General features: G+C 47.0%; 2 protein-coding genes across 4 annotated transcripts in view; both read right to left on the minus strand.

Moving 5' to 3' along the window:
• LOC142488050 (uncharacterized) overlaps window positions 1-15,940 on the minus strand; it is a 28,227-nt gene extending 12,287 nt beyond the window's left edge. The window contains exons 1-6 of the mRNA XM_075588408.1: window positions 15,859-15,940; window positions 6,922-7,346; window positions 6,534-6,647; window positions 5,463-5,576; window positions 4,386-4,490; window positions 3,896-4,000 (exon numbers count right to left, since the gene is read on the minus strand). Of these exons, the coding sequence (XP_075444523.1) occupies window positions 3,896-4,000; window positions 4,386-4,490; window positions 5,463-5,576; window positions 6,534-6,647; window positions 6,922-6,940 (457 nt within the window). The 5' untranslated portion in view covers window positions 6,941-7,346; window positions 15,859-15,940. The remainder of the gene's footprint in view (window positions 1-3,895; window positions 4,001-4,385; window positions 4,491-5,462; window positions 5,577-6,533; window positions 6,648-6,921; window positions 7,347-15,858) is intronic.
• Window positions 1-23,136, minus strand: part of LOC142488051 (uncharacterized) — a 311,597-nt gene that overhangs the window by 70,037 nt on the left and 218,424 nt on the right. The gene's annotated exons all lie outside the window — the stretch shown is intronic.

The following is a 23,136-nucleotide window of genomic DNA, read 5'->3' on the forward strand; positions in this document are numbered from 1 at the left end:
CGGACACGCCAAGCATTGCAGCCTATTAAATCCTGAACCATTATCAATTAACACATCAATCGCGCGTCAGCCGAACATGACCCGTGGCTGGGAAAGCAAAAGGAACGCGGCATGCTCCGAGTGAACAGCATCGCATTCCAGGAACAAGCCGGTGACAAACCGGTGATTTGTTAGAATAAAGTGTGTCGCAGCAGTATTCATGGAGCATGGAGGGGGGATAAACAAACAACCAAAAAGGAAAAAGAAAAATAAGGGGGAAGACACGAAGGGAGGGAATGGGGGGGGAGTGGGGAAGGGGTGTGGCACGGGTCCAGCTTCTGCCGGGTCGAGCCAAATGCGATGTTCTTGGTTCCTAATGTCTCCGTAACCTTGCTCCTTGCTGGTCCGTCGCACCAGGTGAGGGGGCCCTTCCTCTCCTTTTTAGCTATTCACAGAGGGTATCATGAGTCCCAATTACCGCCCGGGGTGCCGCATCAGCCCGCTATCAGGGGAGAACGCATCTGCACATATCAAAGCAATATAGTATCCCTCTCCACTCCCGGGATGTCCATCTGGGCCAACCAAGGTGTCCAGGTTTTTAGGAAAATTTCGCCAGTGTCATTAACTAAACTCATTAATTTTTCCAGCTGGCACACAAACCAAATTCTGTTCCGAATCTTGGGAATTGATGGAATTTCGGGTTGTTTACATAGTGCTGCGATCTCACACCGCGTTGCTGTTGCGAAATATGCAACCAATCCATTACTTGCTTTGTTCAAACCCCGTGTCGGACGATTCAGGAGGAACCGCCACGGGTCTAAGGGGATTTTGAGGCCTAGAATCCTCTGAAGCCAATCTCTAATCTCTCGCCATAGCGGTCTAAGCTGCGGGCAAGACCACAGCATATGTAACAGGTCAGCAGTTGCTTTGCACTGTCTGGGGCACAATGGGGAGTACCCTGGTACAAATTTAGATAATTTCAAGGGAGTGTGATACCAGCGCATTAACACTTTATATGCGTTCTCCCTTAATGTCGTACAGAAAGAACTCTTGGCAGATGCCGTTACTATCTTGGCCCATTCCGCCTTATCTAGAGTTTCCCCTAGATCTTTCTCCCATTGGTCCATGTATTTCAGTTTTTGATCAACTTTCCCCCCCAAACCGATCACTTCTCTGTACAGCTGCGATATAAGTCCACTAGTATCAGTCTCAACTAGACAGAGCTTTTCAAACATGGTTAGTGGGGGTCTCGGGGTAATATTATTATAAAATGCTCGCAGTTGGAGGTATCTGAAAATTTCTGTGAGGGGGAGGTTCTTATCAGCTCTAATTTGTTCAAATGGTTTAATGTCTTTTCTCCCCTCTAGATCTCGAAGTCTAAGTATGCCTAATTGTTTCCAAATTGTGAAATGGTACTTTTTTAACTATCGGTTGTAACAAACCATCAACATATCGTGACAAACCATGTCCCAAAGATTCAATGCTAGCCACAATGGGCCGCCTTACTCTTTAATCTTCAGGACAACCACTGGGAAACCTGGCAACAAGAAAAGGAAAATCCATCATGTAAAGCTGGGAGTGGCGGCGCTTCTTGTGATTTCACCTATAATATATATATATTTACCTCTTGTAAAGAAATGTATTACTAGCCCTTCTGGCAGAAAATGACAGTTGAAGATATATTATCTTCTTACCTGCTGATGGTCATGTGATAGAAAACGAAAAAGGCGCTCCAAGGATGTGGAGATGACAATAAATGTGCTAAATAATCTTAACTTAATAAAGTGAAAAATGTGATAAATACTGTGACTTAGTCCCAGGATATTAGGCAGCTTTCTGCCTGATTTAGGTCAGAAAGTGCAGGAATAATGCAAAAGGATCCATCCTACAGCTTCACATTTACTCAGGCTGGTGGATGGAAACTCCAGGCCACAGTTTACAATGAGTCTAGTTCTCCCTCACCTGCTCTAATTACATTAAAGTTTGGGAAGGACGCCCCCATCATCACTTTCACTGTCCAGAAGAATTGCCTGGACTCTTGGGACGCTGTTCCCATCTATCAGTTAAGCTATGTCTAAAGACTGGATATTATTGTGTTTCTAGTGACCCTAAATGAGAGGGTATTGTTTAAGCTGGGGAAACAGGTTAGTTTGCCCAGCAATCGTTAGAGAGGCTGATACTACTGTATAGTTAGATCCCTAAAAAAGGATAGGTGTTACTTTTATGGTTTCTTTTGTTTCTTAAAGTGACGGTGTTTGAAATGTTTAGTGTCACTTATTTATTTATAAAACATTTTACCAGGAAGTAATGCATTGAGAGTTAACTATCGTTTTCAAGTATGTCCTGGGCATAGAGTTAAGACACTGATATGAGTAAACTGTTGAAGGTTAATGGCTGAGCGCCTCCAACATGTATCTATTGAATCTGCAGGCCCCTACTGGGACAAAATAAAAACAGGCAGAAGTCTGAGTTACGCACAATACTGCTACCTCTTATTCTTGTGTTTTCTAAATAAACCCTAGAAGACTGTGTCGGTAAGAGCCCAGACAGACGTCAGCGCTACGCAAGGGTGGCATTTTGTCACTTATGGTGGAGAATGTGGGTCGACACTAAAAAGTCTGTGGGTTTGCAAACAAATGCGGGAGTTTCAAATGGCCGCCCAACCGAACTAAAGTACATTCTCTGTGAGTAAAGTCTGTCTTACTGTGTATGACTACCAGTTCTGCATACAACATACACAGGGAAAAGTGTGAAAAGTATTGACGCAATAGCACCTCCAGAGGTCAGGGTGAAGAATACACATGAAAGTGCAAAAAAAGAGGAAAAAATGTGCTTAATGTGTCATGTATCTGACCACACAAAGTGGTGTCCTTTCAGAAATGAGCGTCTGAGTACCCAGTGTCCCCCCGCAGAGCATTATGAGAGAGAGCACGAGAAGGTCCAGAAATTGAAGCAAGAGCAGAGACGCTGCTCCATTTCCAACAGTCAGGATGACCAGGAGAAAGAAACCTGGGAAAGGCAAGCTGATTGGGACCCTAGCAACGGGATTTGTAGAGGCCCGAGACGTAATGAAGGCAGAGTTCCTCAACGTAATAAGGGATGCGGTCATGCGCACAGAGCCAGCGCCAGGAAGAGATGGAGGCTCTGAGAGCAGATTTACGAGATGTACGCAAGGAAAAGGATTCTCTCACAAGTGAACTAAACGTATTGAAAAGGGGAAAAAGCATTCAAATTATTCAGAAGCCCTGCAAAGCTCTTATCCAAGGAAGGAGGGAAAGAGAAAATTATCGGCGTAAACGCGCCAAACTGTCGTCCTACAGGCTGCCTACAGAGGGATGAAAACTCGTCAGTTTAATCATCTAGTTCTCCCTCACCTGCTATCCTAATTAAGGAACAGGTATTTATGGCAGCTACGTTTGCTGCTTCGTTTTCTCTCCTAGAGTCTGGAGGCACGCTGTTCCCCTGTATGCAGTTTGGGGAGGAAGCCCTCATTATGACTTTCACTGTCCGGAAGAATTGTCTGGACTCTTAGGACGCTGTCCCCCATCTATCAGCTAAGCTATGTCTAAAGACTGTGGCTATTATTGCGTATCTAATTACCCTAAATGAGAGGGTCTTGTTTAAGCTGGGGAACCAGGTTAGTTAGGGAAGGGTCCCGTGAATTTATTTTCCCAAATGTGTTTTATCGCATCTATTGATGGTCAGATACCCATAACTCTGCATTTCCAACCTTTATACGTGTTTGAGAGCCATATTACACTTCTAACTCTGCTGCATGTGGCTTGTCCCAGAACACCCAGCAGGCCTGGGGACTTCCTATGAGAGGCAATTAACCATGAATATTCGCTAAATGTGACCATGCGCCTTGTAACAAGATAACACCCCTTTGTGCAGACAAAGGGGAAAAGGTACTCACCAGACACAGGAAATGGAACAGTTTCACTCTTTATTGGGGTCAGATGTTCCTCAGGGTTCGGTTCTTCTTTCTCTGACTTAATCTCCAACCTCTCCGGTACATCCACTGGGAAACGTGGCAGTAAGAAAAGGGAAATCCATCATGTAAAGCTGGGAGTGGGGGCGCTTCTTGTGATATCAGTATACAGAAATACTTTATACTTATCCCTATGGGGGAGGGGTGAAGTGATTGATTTTACTTTATTAATAACCCTTTGAGTGCTGAAGAAGTTTTTACCCCCAAGTGCTGAAAACATTTTGGAGCTACCAATGTTCAAACCTCAATAACAATAATATTCCCAATATAACCTTAGACAAATTATTATTTTCATTAGAACAGGTATCTTATAATTGTATGCACGCTTTAATATTATTTCCCAAAATATGGTACACATTTCAGTCCATTTTTAAACATACTGAATAAAGACAAGTGAGGATGTAAGGGTACTTACCCCAAACAGGAAATGCATCTATTTCTTCCTTTATTGGGGTCAGATGTTCCTCTGTGTCCGACTCTTCTTTCTCTGACTTAATCTCTAAACTCTCCAGTACAACCACTGGGAAACGTGGCAATAAGAAAAGGGAAATCCATCATGTAAAGCTGGGAGTGGGGGCGCTTCATGTGATATCACCTCCTCTGATATTGGTATAATATAATACCTCTTGTAAAGAAATGTATTACTAGCCCTTCTGGCAGAAAATAACAGAGGTGAAGATATATTATCTTCTTACCTGCTGGTGGTTCTATAAGAAAACAAGATTCGTTTTGTGTGTTTGACTCGCATAACTGCAAATAATCAGATATTCCCCCCTTGCAGATTTCAAAGACACCAAAATATCTCCTGTAATCACTTAAAGCTGCAGTTCAGTCAATATCCTGCATGTTTGTTTTTTTTAATAAATCAGTTCTGTAGTAAGAAAAAATACTTTTAGCATTTTCTGTTTTTAAAAAAACAACTTTGAAAGACCAATTTTCTTGTATTCTAATTTAACAGCCATTTGCTAAGGCACTGCCCCTTCATGTCCTGTCACAAGCTCTGGCACACCCCTTTGTGAGCCCTGCCCTCCCTCTAGCATGTCAGTGCAGGAATGCTCATGAATATTCATGAGCTTCCACTGCCAGTCAAGCAGATTATAAACAAATGCCAGCTTTTAATATGTCACCAAATTTCGACCTATCAATACATGGAGAACGAATTGAGCTGCAGCTAAACAGTTCTTTAGGTAATTAGAGATTGCACACATAAAACTATTGAAGTAAAAAAATAAATGTAAAAAAAAAAAAAAAAAAAAAAAAAGACTGAACTGCAGCTTTAATAAGTGTGGATCCATGCTGGCAGTGGGCAGTGCTGCTCTGGAGGTGCTGGCAGTGGGCAGTGCTGCTCTGGAGGTGCTGGCAGTGGGCAGTGCTGCTCTGGAGGGGCTGGCAGTGGGCAGTGCTGCTCTGGAGGTGCTGGCAGTGGGCAGTGCTGCTCTGGAGGTGACAAGATAACATCCCTTTGTGCAGACAAAGGGGAAAAGGTACTCACCAGAGACAGGAAATGGAACAGTTTCACTCTTTATTGGGGTCAGATGTTCCTCAGTGTCGGTCTCTTCTTTCTCTGACTTAATCTCTAACCTCTCCGGTACATCCCCAGGGAAACCTGGCAACAAGAAAAGGGAAATCCATCATGTAAAGCTGGGAGTGGGGGCGCTTCTTGTGATATCAGTATACAGAAATACTCTATACTGATCCCTATGGGGGAGGGGTGAAGGGATTGATTTTACTTTGTTAATAACCCTTTGAGTGCTGAAGAAGTTTTTACCCCCAAGTGCTGAAAACATTTTGGAGCTACCAATGTTCAAACCTCAATAACAATAATATCCTCAATATAACCTCAGACAAATCATTATTTTCATTAGAACAGGTATCTTATTATTGTATGCACGCTTTAATATTATTTCCCAAAATATGGTACACATTTCAGTCCATTTTTAAACATACTGAATAAAGAAGTATATTCAGGTAAACAGAGTTATCCTATCAGGTGCATCAGAAACAGCATAGTAGCTGCTGTGTTTATAAACTCAATTTCACAGAATATGTGACGGCATAAGAATGTCATAAATGCATGTATACGATCTCTCAGCAACTTGCCCAGCTCTGGGCACCAACGTGTTGCATACACTCACGATTCAGTGGATGTGTTTGCCGTGACTCGATCCTCCAGACCTTCAGTGTTGCACCGCCAACCCTCCCGCAACTGCAGCGTCGCGTAGGGCGGTGACATGACTGGCGGTGACGTCATCCAGAAGCAGCAGCTACCCGACGTGCTGTCCGGTAGGAAAATACAAGAAACTCCTCCAACAGGAAGCAAAACGGAGCACAGCCGTGAAGCAGACGAGGGTAACAAGGGTGGTGACTAAAAAGTTTTATTGAACAGACATGTGCAGCTGAAGTTTTATTGAACAGACATGGATCAGCTGCACATGTCTGTTCAATAAAACTTTTTAGTCACCACCCTTGTTACCCTCGTCTGTTTCACGGCTGTGCTCCGTTTTGCTTCCTGTTGGAGTTTCCTATACTGAATAAAGACAAGTGAGGATGTAAGGGTACTTACCACAAACAGGAAATGCATCTATTTCTTCCTTTATTGGGGTTAGATGTTCCTCTGTGTCTGTCTCTTCTTTCTCTGACTTCATCTCTAACTCCTCCGGTACAACCACTGGGAACCCTGGCAACAAGGAAAATCCATCATGTAAAGCTGGGGGGGCGATTCTTGTGATTTCACCTCCTCTGATATTGGTATAATATAATACCTCTTGTAAAGAAATGTATTACTAGCCCTTCTGGCAGAAAATAACAGGTGAAGATATATTATCTTCTTACCTGCTGGTGGTTCTATAAGAAAACAAGATTAGTTTCGGTGTTTGACTCGCATAACTGCAAATAATCAGATATTCCCCCCTTGCAGATTTCAAAGACACCAAAATATCTTCTCTACTCACTTAACAAGTGTGGATCCATGCTGGCAGTGGGCAGTGCTGCTCTGGAGGTTAGCAGTGGGCAGTGCTGCTCTGGAGGTGCTGGCAGTGGTCAGTGCTGCTCTGGAGGTGCTGGCAGTGGTCAGTGCTGCTCTGGAGGTGCTGGCAGTGGGCAGTGCTGCTCTGGAGGTGCTGGCAGTGGGCAGTGCTGCTCTGGAGGTGCTGGCAGTGGACAGTGCTGCTCTGGAGGTGCTGGCAGTGGGCAGTGCTGCTCTGGAGGTGCTGGCAGTGGGCAGTGCTGCTCTGGAGGTGCTGGCAGTGGGCAGGGCTGCTCTGGAGGTGCAGGCAGTGGGCAGCGCTGCTCTGGAGGTGCTGGCAGTGGGCAGTGCCGCTCTGGAGGTGCTGTCCGGAGGTTACTTAATCTATATGTGTTGGGTTTTAGAATGTGCCTGTATATAAAACAGAATTGGAATGATTAGGTTTTTTTTGACAAATATACAGCATTTAGTATTTAGTATCAGCGGTTTCAAACCTAAATCATTAACCCCAAAGGAGTCGGAGAAGACACGGGCACCAAAAAACACATATGGTCCATTCGCAAACAGGAACTTCTTTCAAACACTGCAAAACTTTAATGGCTCAGGATTGTGTCACAACATAACCATCTAGAAAAGTATAACGAGAGTCGGAGATTAGCAGCCAAAAGACCAGTAAAGTCCTCATAGTGTAACATAGTAACATACTGTACAGTTCCATAGTATGAATAAAAAGCAGATACAGTAAGTAGCCAGGTACCCCCTGCCTGTGCCCCCCCCTCACCTGTGGTGATCGCGGGTGCCGCCGAGCAAAGTAGCGGACCCGTTGGATGGCCGCAGGAGTGGGGGCTGATCGGAGCGTGTCCGTCGGGTTCCGGGAGCTGTGTGCGCAAGGGCGCACTGTTGCGTACTCTCAGCGGCTCCTGCGAGAGGCGTCGCCATCTTCGTTGTGGTTGCGCAATGGGTCCCAGCAGCCGGTGGCCATTACGGAGGTTGGCGCATGCGCAAAGGAAGTGCGCGCGAGGCGGCCAATGGGAGAATAGCTCCGAAGAAGAATACAGCCCCCAGGGTGCACAGGTGCAGGTGATGCCAGGTAGCCAATAGGGCTGTAGGATCTCCCTGCAGAGGAGATTGGATACATTTGGCACGCTGAGCCCACGCTAGTCAGTGCCAGGACAGGCTAGGGGAAGGAGGTGAGGGTGCAGGGGTCAGTGACTCACTGCACTAGGCCAGCTGCCCCCTTGGCCCCAGTTAGCCCTGAGCCACCTAGTAGCTTGTGTTGCTTCAGGGACAGGCCCCAGATTAGGGATCCTGCCCCTTACTATTAAGTGCTAGTTAGGGACACAGCAGACGCTGTGCTTCCCATCCAGAGGCTTGGGATCAAGCCTGCTCCGCAGAGAGCGGAACTGTACCCAGGGTGGACCGCCCTGACCGATCATCTCCCCGGAGGAACCGGACATCGCCAGAAAGGTCGTCGAATCCTTTGCGAAGACCCTGGGCAGGTAACGTTACGCACGTGCACACACGATTACTCGCACATAGTGGCAGCGCTGACCACGGGACAAGGTGGGGTTATACTGTGGACACGGTGTGGGGGATTACGTTATATCCTACTGCAGTGCTAACATTGAATGTTATTTGATTGGTATGTTATGCGCATATATGTAGTAAAGTCAGTCCTGTTTTACAACCGTATGCTTACCGTGATTGTTTCCTGTGAGGGCCTCCTCCCACTCCGTTGGGATCCCTCCCAGGTGGAGGCGTTGCACCACGAGATTGTTATATGTATGTTCCCCAGGCTCCCCGAGCGGAGGCTTAGGCTCCTGAGAGCCATACAGCAGTAGTAGTGTCTGTATTCACAGGGAATACCCATTACATTTGGAGGCGCTGTCGAGAGCAGCCCTAGGGTGCCCTACTCAGTAGTTCATGTAGTATTCTGTCAGCATGCCTGCGCTCACGCCGCAACAAGTGGCCGACTGGGCCAAAAGACTAGGAGAGGTCCTGCGACACGTAGTCGCCGTAGAAGGGGTACCTGCCGATTTACCCATGTTTACTGTCTGCAGCGCAGTAAGGACATTACCTGGTCTGGCGGGAGCCCGCCTCATCAGTAAGCACTACAACATTGACCAGCAAGAGAACACCCTACTGCTGGCCACCGAACAAGCTCTACCCCCTGATAGACGCCCACAAGTAGTGTATCTACCAGAGACTTCACCGCAAGGGTGCCCTCTCATTTACCCTTGAACCGTTTCCAGTTACGTAACTTCCCCTACCAGACACACGGGTTGGGAAGGCAAAGATATGGCCGCCAGTACGCCCAATGAGATCAGACGTATCCCTACCCCGAGTGACTTTCTCTTCTGATGCTAAGCAAGGGGCCACCAGCTGGGCCAGTAGCCACCCAACATCACCGGTCCCTAACAGATTAATGAGCAGCTTCACACCAACCCCTGTCAGGGAGCGGGGATCGTAGGTCCCTCCGAAAGTGGCGGCTCCATGCTGGGAGTGACATTCCCGCAGCTTGGGGAACGTATAACTACGTCTGCCCAGGCTCAGAATTACAGGAAGCTGAAGGCGTTTTCAGGAACGGTCCCCGTGCCCGGAGGCGAAGAAAGCATTGAGTCTTGGAAGGAACACACCCTCAAGGTGATCGATGAATGGCCCTGCTCTGAAGCGGCAAGACGTCAGAGAATCCTAGAGAGCCTCCGGCAGCCACCATGGTCTGTGCGAAGCGCGACCAAGACCCTGATCTCTCTGCTCATCAGATGGTAGCGTTGTTAGTGCAGATTTATGGCAAAGAGGAAGAGGAAAGTGAGCTGTGGTTCAAATATTACAGCCTCAGACAGAAAGAAAAAGAAGACCTGTCAGATTTCCTTCAACGAATTGAACTGGTACTGTGGAAATTGCAGCCTCATTCCAGCCTCAGATATGGACGAATACCGGCGCAATCAGTTCCTCCGAGGGGCCATTCCCACGCATCACATCGTGATCATGATTAGGTGCTCACTAATGGAAGGGCCTCCCCCTACATTCATGGACATTTTGGGGATCGTCAAGGGGCATGAAGCCTATACTAAGCTGCATACGGGCACCAAGGTCAAAGATCCACTTGCGAGTGACATCCGGGAGTCTCCGCTCGCTGGGTCAAGAAACCTGTCGAAGAGGAGCCACCCAAGTCGCCCTCACTGAAAGGCCAAACTTCAGGGAGATCTTCACCCACTTACTCGAGACAACTTTATCCCAAGGATATCATCTGCTATGGCTGTGGACAGAAGGGCCATTTCTCCAGAGAGTGCCCTGACGGAGTTAACCAAGGAAAAAAAACTCCAAGTAAAGGAAGCTCGGCTCGGTCCATGATCTGCCGGGTACAGACCACCGAAGCCAACACGTCCGAGGCCACCCCGGCACCTCCCGAAGCTCTTACTGACAGTCAGGTAGGCCCCTCTGCCATCGTGCGTGTGGTAGTAGAAGGAGTCTATGCCTCTGCTCTACTGGACAGCGGATCCCAAGTGACCATAATATACTGCCAATTCTATGACCAACACCTCAAACACTGTCCCCTGCGGTCGGCGGAACATATGAAGGTGAGGGGGTTAAGTAACAAAGATTACCCCATCGATGGGATTGTGAGAGTTCAACTGGAGATACTCAAACTGAACACTGGCAAGAAACATCCCATGCATGTGGAGGCAATGGTATGTCCGAAGCCTCAAGGACAATGTCAGTACCCGGTCATCTTGGGAACGAATACTGATATAGTGCGAGCCGTAATCAGAGCATACCTGAAAGAGACCAACGAATTACCTATGGCTAATCCACTCCTTGACCCTGTACTTCGGGAAGAGTGCAACCTAGTATATGCCTTAGAGCGTCACGGGGACCTCTACAATCGTCAACGCGGACTGACGACCATTTTACCAGGGGGAGTGCAACGCATAGCCGTCTGGTGCTGTTATCCCAATCGAGATGAGACCGATCATCTTTTCTCTCTGGAGAGTACTCCTGAGGAAGAGGTTCAGAGTGGGTATAGCGTAATACCCGAAGTGAGAGAGTGGACGACCAAAATTCCACTACGAACCTACGTACAGTATATGTTCAGAACATCTCCCCATTCCCGATGGACATTGATGCAGGACGAAGTTTGGGCAGCATATATCCGGTCAGCCATGTGGGCTTCAATATGTAGGCCAGACCACTAGGCCAGTAAAAACACGTATTCTGGAACACATTGGTAATGTGAGGAGAGGTGTCACAACGCACTTTTTATCCAATCATTTTATTACAATACACCAGTGTGACACTTCAGGACTGAGGTTTACAGTGCTGGAACATGTACTGCCCCACTGGAGAGGTGGGGACAGAAATGTCGCACTGAAAAAAAGAGAGAGCTTTTGGATCTTTTCTCTCAAAACCTTAGTGCCGCAAGGCCTGAATGTGGATTTTGAGTTAGGTGTTTTTCTTTAGTATTTTTTCATTTTCATTATATATTAATTTAATAATTTATATATGATTTTTATGGGATTATATTTTCACCTATTTTTTGGAATATTTTTACTTGAGTTCATCGTTGTGATCCGATCTATGTCTGATATGTCATAAATATGGTCAAGACCCCTTTTAAAAATATGCCTTACTTTGTGTGTATGTATATGGAAATTTGATAATATGTTGTCTCTTAATCAAATTCTCTTTGTCTTATATTTTTAAGATTCATCTATCGCTGTCCATTATGAAAAGTTGATAAAATTAGGACTATAGTAAGCGATGTATGTGATAGATCAATTTTTTTAAATATTTTCTATCTTATGATTCGTTCCTTATTAATATAAAGGTAGAATCTTTTTTTTTTTTTTTTATAACTTTCATTTTATTAGGTGAGACAATACAGACATGTTAACACAATCCATTGGCTTACAATGCGTCACCTTGTTTCCGTACTTCTCCTCCAATCAACATACAAAACATGACATGACATACCGGACGGACAAAGGAACCAGGGATAGGAAAAAAAGGGGGGGGGGAGGAAGGGAATGGGGGGGTGGTGAGCGACACTGGACCGCAACTCTTTATGTGGCTGTATGTCTACTTTCCTCTACTAGTTTGGGATATCCTTTAGCTAAATCTTCCTTTTTACGTCGCTTACCCCAGGGCCTAATGTCTAGGATCCATTTCGCTACCGGAGAACGCCTTTGCTAAATATCATTGCAATATGTTGGTAAGATCAACCCCCGGGATGTCTGTCTGTGTCAGCCAAGGTGACCAAACTTTTAGAAAATTTGTGCCGGTGTCGTTGACCAGACTTGTCAACTGTTCCATCCGGCAGACGAACCAAATTCGATTTCTGATTTTGGGTATAATTGGAATCTGTGGTTGCTTCCACAGTGCTGCGATCTCGCATCTGGTGACAGTGGCAAAGTGCGCAACTAGTCTGTGTGTTGCGTTCGAGAACCCCTGAACCCGCCGGCCTAACAAAAACAGCCACGGGTCCAAGGGGACCTCGATCTCCAATAGCCGTTGTAGCCACTCCTGTACTTCCTCCCAAATCGGGGCCACTTTTGCGCACGACCACAGCATGTGGAGCATGTCTGCTCTCTCCCCGCACTGTTTGGGGCAGAGCGGGGAGTAGCCTTTGACAAATTTCGAGAGTTTTGTTGGGGTATAGTACCAACGCATGAGGACCTTATAGGCGTTCTCCTTTAGCGTGGTACAGATAGAGCTCTTCGCTGCTGCCTGTAGGATCCTATCCCAGTCGTCGTCTTCTAGTGTGTCCCCTAAGTCAGCTTCCCATTGCCTCATATAATTAAGTCTAGGTGCGTCAGCTGTCTCCGGACAAATCACTTCCCTGTACATTCGAGAGGTTAGTCCCCGTGTGTCCGTTTGTCTGGCACACAACTGCTCAAAATTTGTTCTCCGTGGCCGAATTGGGGTCTTGGTATAGAAGGCCCTGATCTGTAAGTATCTAAATAATTCAGTATTCGGAATGTTTTTTTCCTCTTTTACATGAGCGAAGGATTTAATTACACCCTTGCTGCCTAGATCGTAGAATCGGAGATAGCCTGCTAGGATCCACTTTGTGAACTGAGCGCTGTCTAGGCCTGGAGCGAAATCTGGGTTGCCCCATATGGGGGTCATCAATGACTGCTGTGATGTAAGAGAACATCGAAATTTAGTGGCCCCCCATAATTTCAGGGAATTTCTCATGGCCTGCAGTGGTGTTGACATCCGTATATGGCTACTCTTGGGTAGCCATATCAGGTTCCTCAGATCCACCGGGGCGCAGCACTCCCTCTCCAGTGCCACCCATCTCCTAAGGGTCGGGTCTGTGTGCCACTGCAGAATCTGCGTTAATTGAGCTGCTTCGTAGTAAGCAAACAAGCATGGCACGCCCAGCCCCCCTCTTGAGGTCGGCCTCCTCAAGATATCTTGTTTAATTCTGGGCCTTTTGTTATCGCGGACTGTAAAGAGAGGATCTCTTCTCTTGGCAGGGGAATCGGGAGGGTCTGAAAGAGATATAGCACTCGTGGGAGAAGATTCATTTTTACACTTTGTATCCTGCCTATCCACGAGATGCTATATTCTGCCCATCGCCGTAGGTCCTCCTTTAGTGTCTTAAACAACTGTGGGTAATTTGCCTTATATAAGGTTTTATAATCTTTGGTGAGGTTAACCCCTAAATATTTAATCGTAGAGGGCTGCCATTTAAAATTGAAATTGAGTCCAATTAGTTTTTCGGTTGATTTAGGCAGATTGAGATTGAGAGCTTCTGATTTGGCCTGATTAATTTTGAAACCTGAAATTTGATGGAATCTCCCCAGGATTGAGAACACATTGGGCAGAGAGGTAAGAGGCTGCGATAATGTCAGGATCACATCATCTGCGTACAGGGCAACCTTATGTGATTGCTCTTTAAAAGTTATGCCCTTGACATCCGGGCTGTTCCTAATATGTGCCGCCAAGGGTTCTATACATAGGGCGAACAGCAAGGGGGACAACGGGCATCCCTGTCTCGTGCCACTATGAATCTGAAAAAGCTCTGAAGGGAATCCCTGGTGCCTCACCCTAGCTGCCGGCCCCTCGTACAGTGCCATAATGGCCTCCAATAAGCTTCCTCCGAAGCCAAACGCCCCCAGCGTCTCTTTCAGGTAAGGCCAATCAATCCGATCAAACGCTTTTTCGGCGTCCAGACTGAGCACCATCGAAGGAATATTTTGCTTTTGAGCAAGATCGATAACGTCAATTATTCGTCTGGTGTTGTCTGCCGCCTGTCTGCCACTAATGAACCCCACCTGATCTGGATGTATCAGCTTGGGAAGGACGATACCCACTCTATTAGCTATGAGTTTTGAGAAAATTTTAATGTCTGTATTGATTAAAGAGATGGGCCGGTAGCTCTTACAGTCTGCCGGGTCCTTTCCAGCTTTATAGATCAGTGAAATGGACGCCTGGAGCATCTGCGCCGGGAAGGAAGCTCCCTGCAGTACCGAATTAAAGAGTTTCAATAGGTATGGGGCTAGAAGTTTTATGTATTTTTTGTAATAGAGGTTGGAGTAACCATCTGGACCTGGCGCCTTGGCTGGCTTAAGAGACTTTACGACATCCGTCAACTCTTCCAAAGAGAAGTCTTCCTGTAGTGCCTCTCTTTCCACTCTACCCAATTTGGGCAAATTTGCCTCTTTCAGGAATTCTCGGAGATTTTTATTTGTTTTTTGATTGTGGATAACCTTACCCCCATCGTACAGCGACTCGTAGTATTGCTTAAATTCTTCCACGATTCGCGTAGGGTTGGAGGTAAGTTCCCCTCCCTGCGTGCGAATTGATTGTATTTGGTAATTTGGTTGTTTATTGCGAAGCTTAGTCGCTAGAAGCGTGTCTGGCTTGTTCGCTTTCTCGAAGAATCGGCGTTTCGTCCAGCTCATGTCTTTTTCAGCTTGAGATGTCAGTTTTAGATTTAGTTGCTTTTTGGTATCTTGGATCTGAGTCAAGATTGCCTCGTTTTTTGAGGTCTTATGTATTGCTGTCAGGGAAGCCAATTTCCCCTTCAGTTCCTTGATCTGACTCTCTTGTTCTCTCTTGCGTCTAGCAGCTAGGCACATGAGAGATCCGCGGAGGGTAGCCTTATGGGCCTCCCACAGAGTGGCAGGTGAGGATACACTTCCCTCGTTCTCTTCAAAGTATTCTCTGATTTTGTCTGCAATTTCGAAGTCAAATTTAGGGATTTTTAGCAGTAGTTCATTTATTCTCCAGTTCGCTCCCGGTCTATCTCGCAACTGTAGCTCGCACCGCAGCTCTATAGGTGCATGGTCTGACCACGAAATGTCGTGTATGCCCGTGTGGGAGACCATTGGGACCAGTCTGTTGGATACAAGGAAGTAATCTATCCGGCTATATCGGTCATGGGGGTGGGAGTAAAAAGTATAGTCCTTGGTCTGAGGATGTTGCTCCCTCCAGATGTCTACTAGCTGACAGTCCCGAAGTCCGCGGGAGATTGTTAGTATGTCTCGTTTATTGGACTGGTTAGGGGCCGTACATCTATCTAGCTTTGGGTTTAACGCCCTGTTCAGATCTCCTGCTAATATGATTTGGCCCTTTGCTTCCCGCTGTAAGCGCCTGAAAAAAAGAGCAAAAAACTCTGTTGCTTGTTCGCATGGGGCGTACAGCGAGACTAATGTGATAACTTGACCTTGGATGGAACCTATTAAGATAATGTATCTGCCCTCCGAATCTATAACTTTCTTTTCTAACTCGAACAGTAGGTTCTTGTGGAATCCAATGGCCACCCCTCTCTTTTTCATTGAGGCGGAGGCTAAATATATTGTGGGAAACTCTTTGTCTATATATTTGGGGTAGCTTTTTTTGGAGAAGTGGGTCTCTTGAAGGAAGAGGATGTCAGCTCTGTATCTCTTATAATCTTTAAAGGCTAACTTACGTTTAGCTGGGTTATTCAGTCCCTTTACATTATGGGAAAGGCAACATATCTCTCTACCCATTTGGATCAGCGTCTGGTGGCTGCTTTGCGGTGGCTGTTAACCTCTGGCTGGGCTCCTGCTGCGAAGTCCTTCTCCTTTTTCGGGCTGGTAGGGCTTTGTCTTCCGCTTCGTTGGTGACCGCAGTCGCTGGGAGGGGAGGTGGGGGGGGGGAGGGGGGTAAGACACGAGAGGGTAGGTACAGACATGACATAACAAAAAAAACATTGTTTAAATGAACATATCTAAACAACATGGGCTCCCCATCAAGACTCCCCAGTCCTGATATAGAGTCCAGCGCCTTCGGGGAGTGTGGCCCCATTCCCTTAGGGCCCTTACCCGCATTCCCTCCCCAAAGGACTTTGACAGGATTCTGGGAGACCCTCCATCCCAGATCTTGTCCAAGGCACATGCCTACCTCGGGGTATAGAGCTCCCTCATACCCTCCAGCCCGCACTCTTTTGCTAACTACCTTCTGAAGGTCTATCTAGACAATAACTTTAACTCTTGTGTAACTATAAGTAACTGTAACATTCACCTGCTCGTAGACCTGTATTAATGTATAGGGTCTTGTGTATTTCTGGAGCTTAACCTATAACTGTAACTCGTGTTGTGCCTTTTTCTCTCCTCCAGCTTATTTTGCAACCCCTTAGTGTTCTTTTTACTTTTCTCTTAGCTGTTTCTTTGTCCCTCCCTTTGCTCCCTTCTCTCTATATCCCTCTTATTAACAGTGTTGCGGGGCCTTTTGTGGGCGGCATCTCTGAGGTGACTATCTGCTACCTAATGGGAGCCCTCTCTTTCCGCTCCCTCCTGTATCATTATCTGTGTAAGTGTTTGTATGGTGTTATTGCCTTTGGTAATTGCCCGTGTCCCCCTGCCTCCGCGCCGTGTTCGGTGTCCCAGCTCGGGACCTGTCTGAACCCTGTCTCTCGTATGGTATACGAGTCTGTGTCCTTTAGGTGTCCTCTCCTGCCTGCGTGGGCTTTCGCGGCTTGTGGTCGTTCCGGGCAGCTCTGCCACCTCCAAGATGGCGCGGGTGTCTCTTCCTCTGTTTGGTGGTATCCGCTTCCGGTTTCCGGCGGCGGCCATTTTGGATCCTTGGATGGTTCGAGTAGGATGTGCTGTTCGTTGCTCCCGCGCGCCGGCCATTTCCTCACCTTGCGCTTCACGGTGGGGTGCAAGAAGCTCCAGCAGGACGGCCATCTTCTCCTGCCCGCATGGCGGACGCCAAAAAGTGAGTCTCTTAAGTTCTTTCGCTAGAACTTGGCTCTTTCTTGGGCGGATATAGCGAGAGGACTTAGATTTTATTCCAGGGATTTGTTGCAGATGTTCCGCATGGGATCTGAGATCGCTGTGTGGGTGTAAGTCTGCTTCTAGACAGTACACAACTTGGCACAATGTGGTTTTTAACGTTAAACTTGAGAAAACTCAAAACAACGTGTTTTAAGTGACAAACAATTGTGTTTTATTACGGGCATCATTTCGTGCGCTTAGGTTTTGGTGTGGATGGTCCGCCGGACCACTCCGGTTCCAGGGCTGGTTCTTCCTCCGCCGTTCCCAACGGGGGGCTGTGAAGGCCAAGTGCTTTTAGAAACCCTGGGCCCTCTCCGATGGTTTTTAGCATAAGGGATCTCCCGTTTTGCGTGACTTGAAGTCCGAACGGGAACAACCAGCGATAGCGTGTGTTTGATTCCCGGAGCACTTTGGTTACAGGGAACAGGGAGCGACGCCTCGCTAAGGTAAGGGGAGACAGATCTTGAAAAATTTGTAATTTATTGGCCTCAAATTCTACCACCGGCATTCCTCTTGTTAACCGCAGTATTGCTTCTCGGGTGGAGTAATAGTGCAGCCGGAGAATGATATCTCTCGGCTGCTCGTTCTGTGTCGGACGTGATCGTAGGGCCCGGTGACATCGGTCCATCAGGAGTTTTTCTTTTGGGCTGTCTGGCATGAGGGACTACAGCCATCTTTCAGTAAAAGCCTCGCAGTCTCCTATCTCTTCTGGGACCCCGCGGATCCTAACGTTGTTCCTTTTATCGCGGTTTTCTGCGTCTTCTTGCCTTTCTTTGAGGTCGTCTATCTGTTGTTGTAAGTCAGCCATTTTTTTATCTGTTTTTCTCCCTGCTTTAATCGTAAGATCCACCTTGGTTTCCAGGTCGTCAGTGCGCGTCCCCAGTTTAGTATGCTCACGTTTGAGCTCTTTAATATCTGCTTGAAGCAGTTTTTTCAGATCCATATATAATCGCTCGAAGTCACAGCGTCTGACTGGGAGTTGGGATTGACCACTTATGTCCTCATCATCCCCTTCCATTTCAGTGTCTGTGTCGGCCATTTCTCTGGATGGGGCACTTTCTGCTGCTCCTCCGAAATATGTCCTTACATCCGCCAGCTTTTGTTTTTTTTGCCCTCCTGATTTCTTTGGAGCCATCCTGGGATGTTAATAGTGCTCCGGTTATAAGTTTGAAAACCCGAATTTAATTTTGAGGTAGTGTTATTCGTTAGCTTTTGATCGCGCGGGACGGAGCTAGTCTTTTATGCCTCCATACTCCGATCCTTCGCGCATGCGCCTCCCCGAATCTTTATTTTTTAACATTTTTTCGAATTATTAAACCTTTTTATTATGATTGTATAAATAAATTGTTATAAATGTTCAAACATGTGTATATCCCGGGGTGTGGAGGCATTTAGTTGATTTGCCCGCTATCTGGGGATGTTTATCAATTATCCTATAGGAGGAGAGGATATTGATAGGTATATGGGTATAAATAGACACTCATAACAGGTCATTGCTACTCCTGACGAAGCCGTCATCTAGAACGGCGAAACGCGTTGAGCGTGACCCTACGATCGAGAGGGCGAGATTGCCTGGAATCCCGTGAAGTAATTTTCCAACCAGCGGCGAAACCGGAAGTGACGTTTCGGCTCCAGGCTGTGGTGTACCGTGGCGGTTCGATGCAGTAAAGATGCGGTGATGTGATCTTGCGATTACCAACGTCAATGCTGTTATCCCACTGGGATTCTGTAAGCCTCTGCTTTTATCATGTTCGGATAAATTGTGTGTTTTTACTTGAACTTTGCACGTGTGTCTCTCTTCCTTGAGATTATACCTCCTCCATACAGTTCCTATTTGTGGCACTCTGGTCTGGCATTTGCCTTAGTCTATGGTGCCTGTTTGGGAGCCCGATTTACATATTGCTACAGTTTGCACTATGTTTTCCTTTTTTTCTTTTTAAAGGTATCAACGCTCTCCTGGTTTTTCTTTACCTGTGTTTTGTGTGGACCCTGAAACAGTCCGTCTAAGGGTTTGAGTGTTTTTTCCTTTTTGTGCTTATTATTTGCACTTTTTTCCACAATGTGTTTGTTTTATCCATATTAGGATTTTATTGCATTGTGTTTAGTGTTTAAGATATTGAGCGCCATCTAGTGTGTATTCTGGGTATAGGGTAATACCCGAAGTGAGAGAGTGGACGACCAAAATTCCTCTACGAACCTACGTATATGTTCAGAACATCTCCCCATTCCCGATGGACATTGATGCAGGACGAAGTTTGGTCAGCATATATCCGGTCAGCCCTGTGGAAACAGTGCCACAGGTGAATGCCGCTGCAGTGGGTGAGCAGTTAGTCGATCTGGACTTCAACTTCGGAGACTCAACGCTGCCAACTGAGGGGAAGGGTCGACTGACGGCCAAGCTGAATGAACGACGGACGGTGTTTTCCACAAGTAAGATGGATGTGGGCCGCAGTCGCAGCACTCCCCAATACACCATAAGGTTGAGTGACGCCACTGTTCCGTGAACGCGCTCGTCGCATCGCTCCCAGGGATGTGGACGATGTAAGGAACGCCCTGAAGGCGATGGAGACCGCTGGGATCTTGACGGAGTCTTGGAGTCCTTACGCCTCACCCATAGTGGTGGTAAGGAAGAAGAACGGATCTGTAAGACTGTGTGTCGATTATAGAACCCTGAATAATCGTACGGTACCCGACCAATACAACCTTCCTCGCATTGAAGAGATCCTGAATGCTCTAACTGGGAGCCAATGGTTCAGTGTGCTCGACTTACGATCTGGGTACTACCAGGTTCATATGAGTGCAGAGTACCAGGAAAAACAGTCTTCGTCTGCCCCCTGGGTTTCTACCAATTTACACGTATGCCCCAAGGTATTTGCGGAGCCCCTGCTACCTTCCAGCGACTGATGGAGAAAACGATTGGAGACATGAACCCTCGGGAGTGTCTAGTCTAACTGGACGACATCATTGTCTTCGGAAAGACCCTGGAGGAGCACGAAGAGAGACTGCTTATGGTGATAGACCGTTTTGGAAAAGAAGGATTGAAATTGTCCCTCGACAAGTGTCGGTTCTGCCACACCTCGGTGACTTACGTGGGACACTGTGTCTGCTCAAGGAATTGCTACCGATCTGGCCAAAGTAGAAGCGGTAGTGAACTGGCCTCGTCCCGAGAATGTCACGGAACTGCGATCATTCCTGGGCTTCTGTGGGTATTACCGTCGCTTCGTGGAAGGGTACTCTTGTCAAGCTAAACCCCATAACAATCTTTTGCAGATATATCCCGAAGATACAGGAAGGAAAGCCACGTCAGCCTGTCAACAGTTTGGCGATAAGTGGACGGCCAATTGTGAACAGGCCATCCTGAAATTGAAGAAAAGCCTGACCGAAGCACCAGTGCTGGCGCTATGCTGATTCAGAACAACCATACGTTCTGCATGTGGATGCCAGCCTCAATGGACTGGGCGCTGTCTTACGACAGAAGCACCCTGAGGGTCTTCGGCCTGTAGCCTACATCAGCCGCAGTCTGACCCAGTGAACAAAAATACCCTGTACACAAGTTAGAGTTCCTGGCTCTCAAATGGGCGATCACAGAGAAACTCCATGATTACCTTTATGGTGTTACGTTTGCGGTAAGGACGGATAACAATCCCCTCACGTACATCAATACCTCTGCCAAATTGGATGCAGCAGGGCACAGATGGCTGGCAACTCTATGCAATTACAGATTCTCTCTGAAGTATAAGCCGGGGCCTTTGAACATTGGAGCTGATGCTCTATCACGACGACCCGGCCTAAGTGCTACTCCTGATGACGATGAATGGGAAGAGATCCCGGGGCCGGGGATGCGAGCAATGTGTAGTATAGCGGCAGTCATCAATGATCAGGTGGCCTTCTCAGAACTGCGGGTTGCAGATTCCTTAGGATAGTAGCGATGAAATTTCCGGGAAGCGCAATATATGTAAAAAAGAATAAAATACAATGGTGATAGTGCAATATTGTTAAGGTGAAATGGATAAACTCAAATACAGATGACGCTGCTCTCAATATATATACTCACAAACGTGTGAGGTTATGCAGGCACATAAAGGTATCTTTTAAGGTATTGTTGTTAGTCCCTCTGTCATCAGGAGATACAGCAGTCAATGCAGCCCCATATGGATGTACTCCCAGGAACCTTAATCAAAGATACAACTGGACATAGTGCAGACTGTATGTATAATTTATGAAGGTAAGTAAAACAAGTTTACACTCACATAGTTTCAAATAAAGGTAAGCATTTTGATCTCAATGGATCTCTCCGGCCGGATGAATGGTATCTCAGCTCCCCCTCTCTCGTGGCGTGCGTTCCACCGGTGCGTTCCAAACACCGGAAGTGATGTCATCTGCCGCGTCCACTTCCTGGGGTTTCCGGCCGTCACAGGGATAGAGCGTCACTCTACGCGTTTCACCACATAGGTTTCATCAGGAGCACTCCGGTAATCAGAATCATTCGGCAAGCTGTTCAGAGGAAGAATCCAGCCCTACTGAAACGTGCTCCCAGCAACCTGGTCGCGTTGTTAATGCATGAGGTGGACAAGTTTGAGATTGACAATTGCTTGCTCTATAGGGTAGTACAATATCACAACCACCCTGATAGGCGACAACTGGTTCTGCCCCAAAACTTAAGATATCTGGTATTGAAGTCCCTACATGACGACCATGGGCATCTCGTGTAGAGAAGACTTCTTCGCTTCGCTTCTTCTGGCCCAAAATGCGAGAAGCGGTAGAACAACACTGCCACCGTTGCTCCCGCTGTATATAACGCAAGACCTTGCCTACAAGAGCAGCGCCCATGGCCCATCTAAAGAGTTCTGGCCCAATGGACCTAGTGTGTATGGACTTTCTGTGCATTGAACCCGACACCCGAGGAATATGTAACGTGCTGGTCATCACGGACCACTACACCCGGTATGCTCAGGCCTTCCCCACAAAAGTAGTGTGTGTGCAGCGCACAGCCAAGAAAGGGGATGAGGAGCAGGTCTGGCAAAAAATCTTTATTTTGAGTCCATAAAAACGGGGGTTACAACCTTCAACGCGTTTCGTGCACCGCAGGCACTTTATCAAGAAGTGTAATGTGTGGTGTATAGGACATTTAAATAGCAGCTGTTGCCGTTTTGGCGCCAAAAAACCCAATGACGTCATAAGCTATATTAACCAATGGGTATTGTCCCGCATCCCAAGCGCCAAACAGTCAGAGTCTCGCCCAGCCCCTCTGCGAGAAATAGCCTATCAGTGCCCAATGAGCTGACACGCATCCCACGAACAGTAAGAGGCCAGCTCTCGCGAGATGCGGCTCACACAATTCTTGTCCGTTCGCGCATGCGCATGCGGGCCACCCCTGTTTGCCTTATATCCCTTGTCGGGCGATACACATAATAATCACGGAGGAAAACTTTTAACACCCCCCTGTCCGGCATCACAAGGTCTCACCACAGTAAACAAATACAGGAACGAGCACCCTTGCTGTTACCAGGCAGAGAGAAATAAGGACATAAAACAGACAACAAATTAAGTGTATGTACAACCAAGCAGAGAAACAACAGTTGTGTGGATCAGCATCAAGCTGCCATTGAAGTAACATGTATACATATTGTACAAAGTATACATACAAAACAAAACATTAATTATTCACATATATTTCACATATCTTTAAACAGTATATTTCTACACAGGGGTGGCCCGCATGCGCATGCGCGAACGGAAGATTTTTTGCCAGACCTGCTCCTCATCCCATTTCTTGGCTGTGCGCTGCACACACACTATATTGGATGTCCCTTACCAGGATACAGCTGCACGCTGATGGAGATAGCTACTGGAGGCTTCAAGCTGTGAGTACCTTTACCTGAGGCCAGCCCAATGAGGTAAAGGAGGGTGTCCTTGTGCACCTACCCCTACCTTCAGGGTGACTAGAG

This window comes from Ascaphus truei, chromosome 2, assembly GCF_040206685.1.
Source record: "Ascaphus truei isolate aAscTru1 chromosome 2, aAscTru1.hap1, whole genome shotgun sequence".
Taxonomy (NCBI): Eukaryota; Metazoa; Chordata; class Amphibia; order Anura; family Ascaphidae; genus Ascaphus; species Ascaphus truei.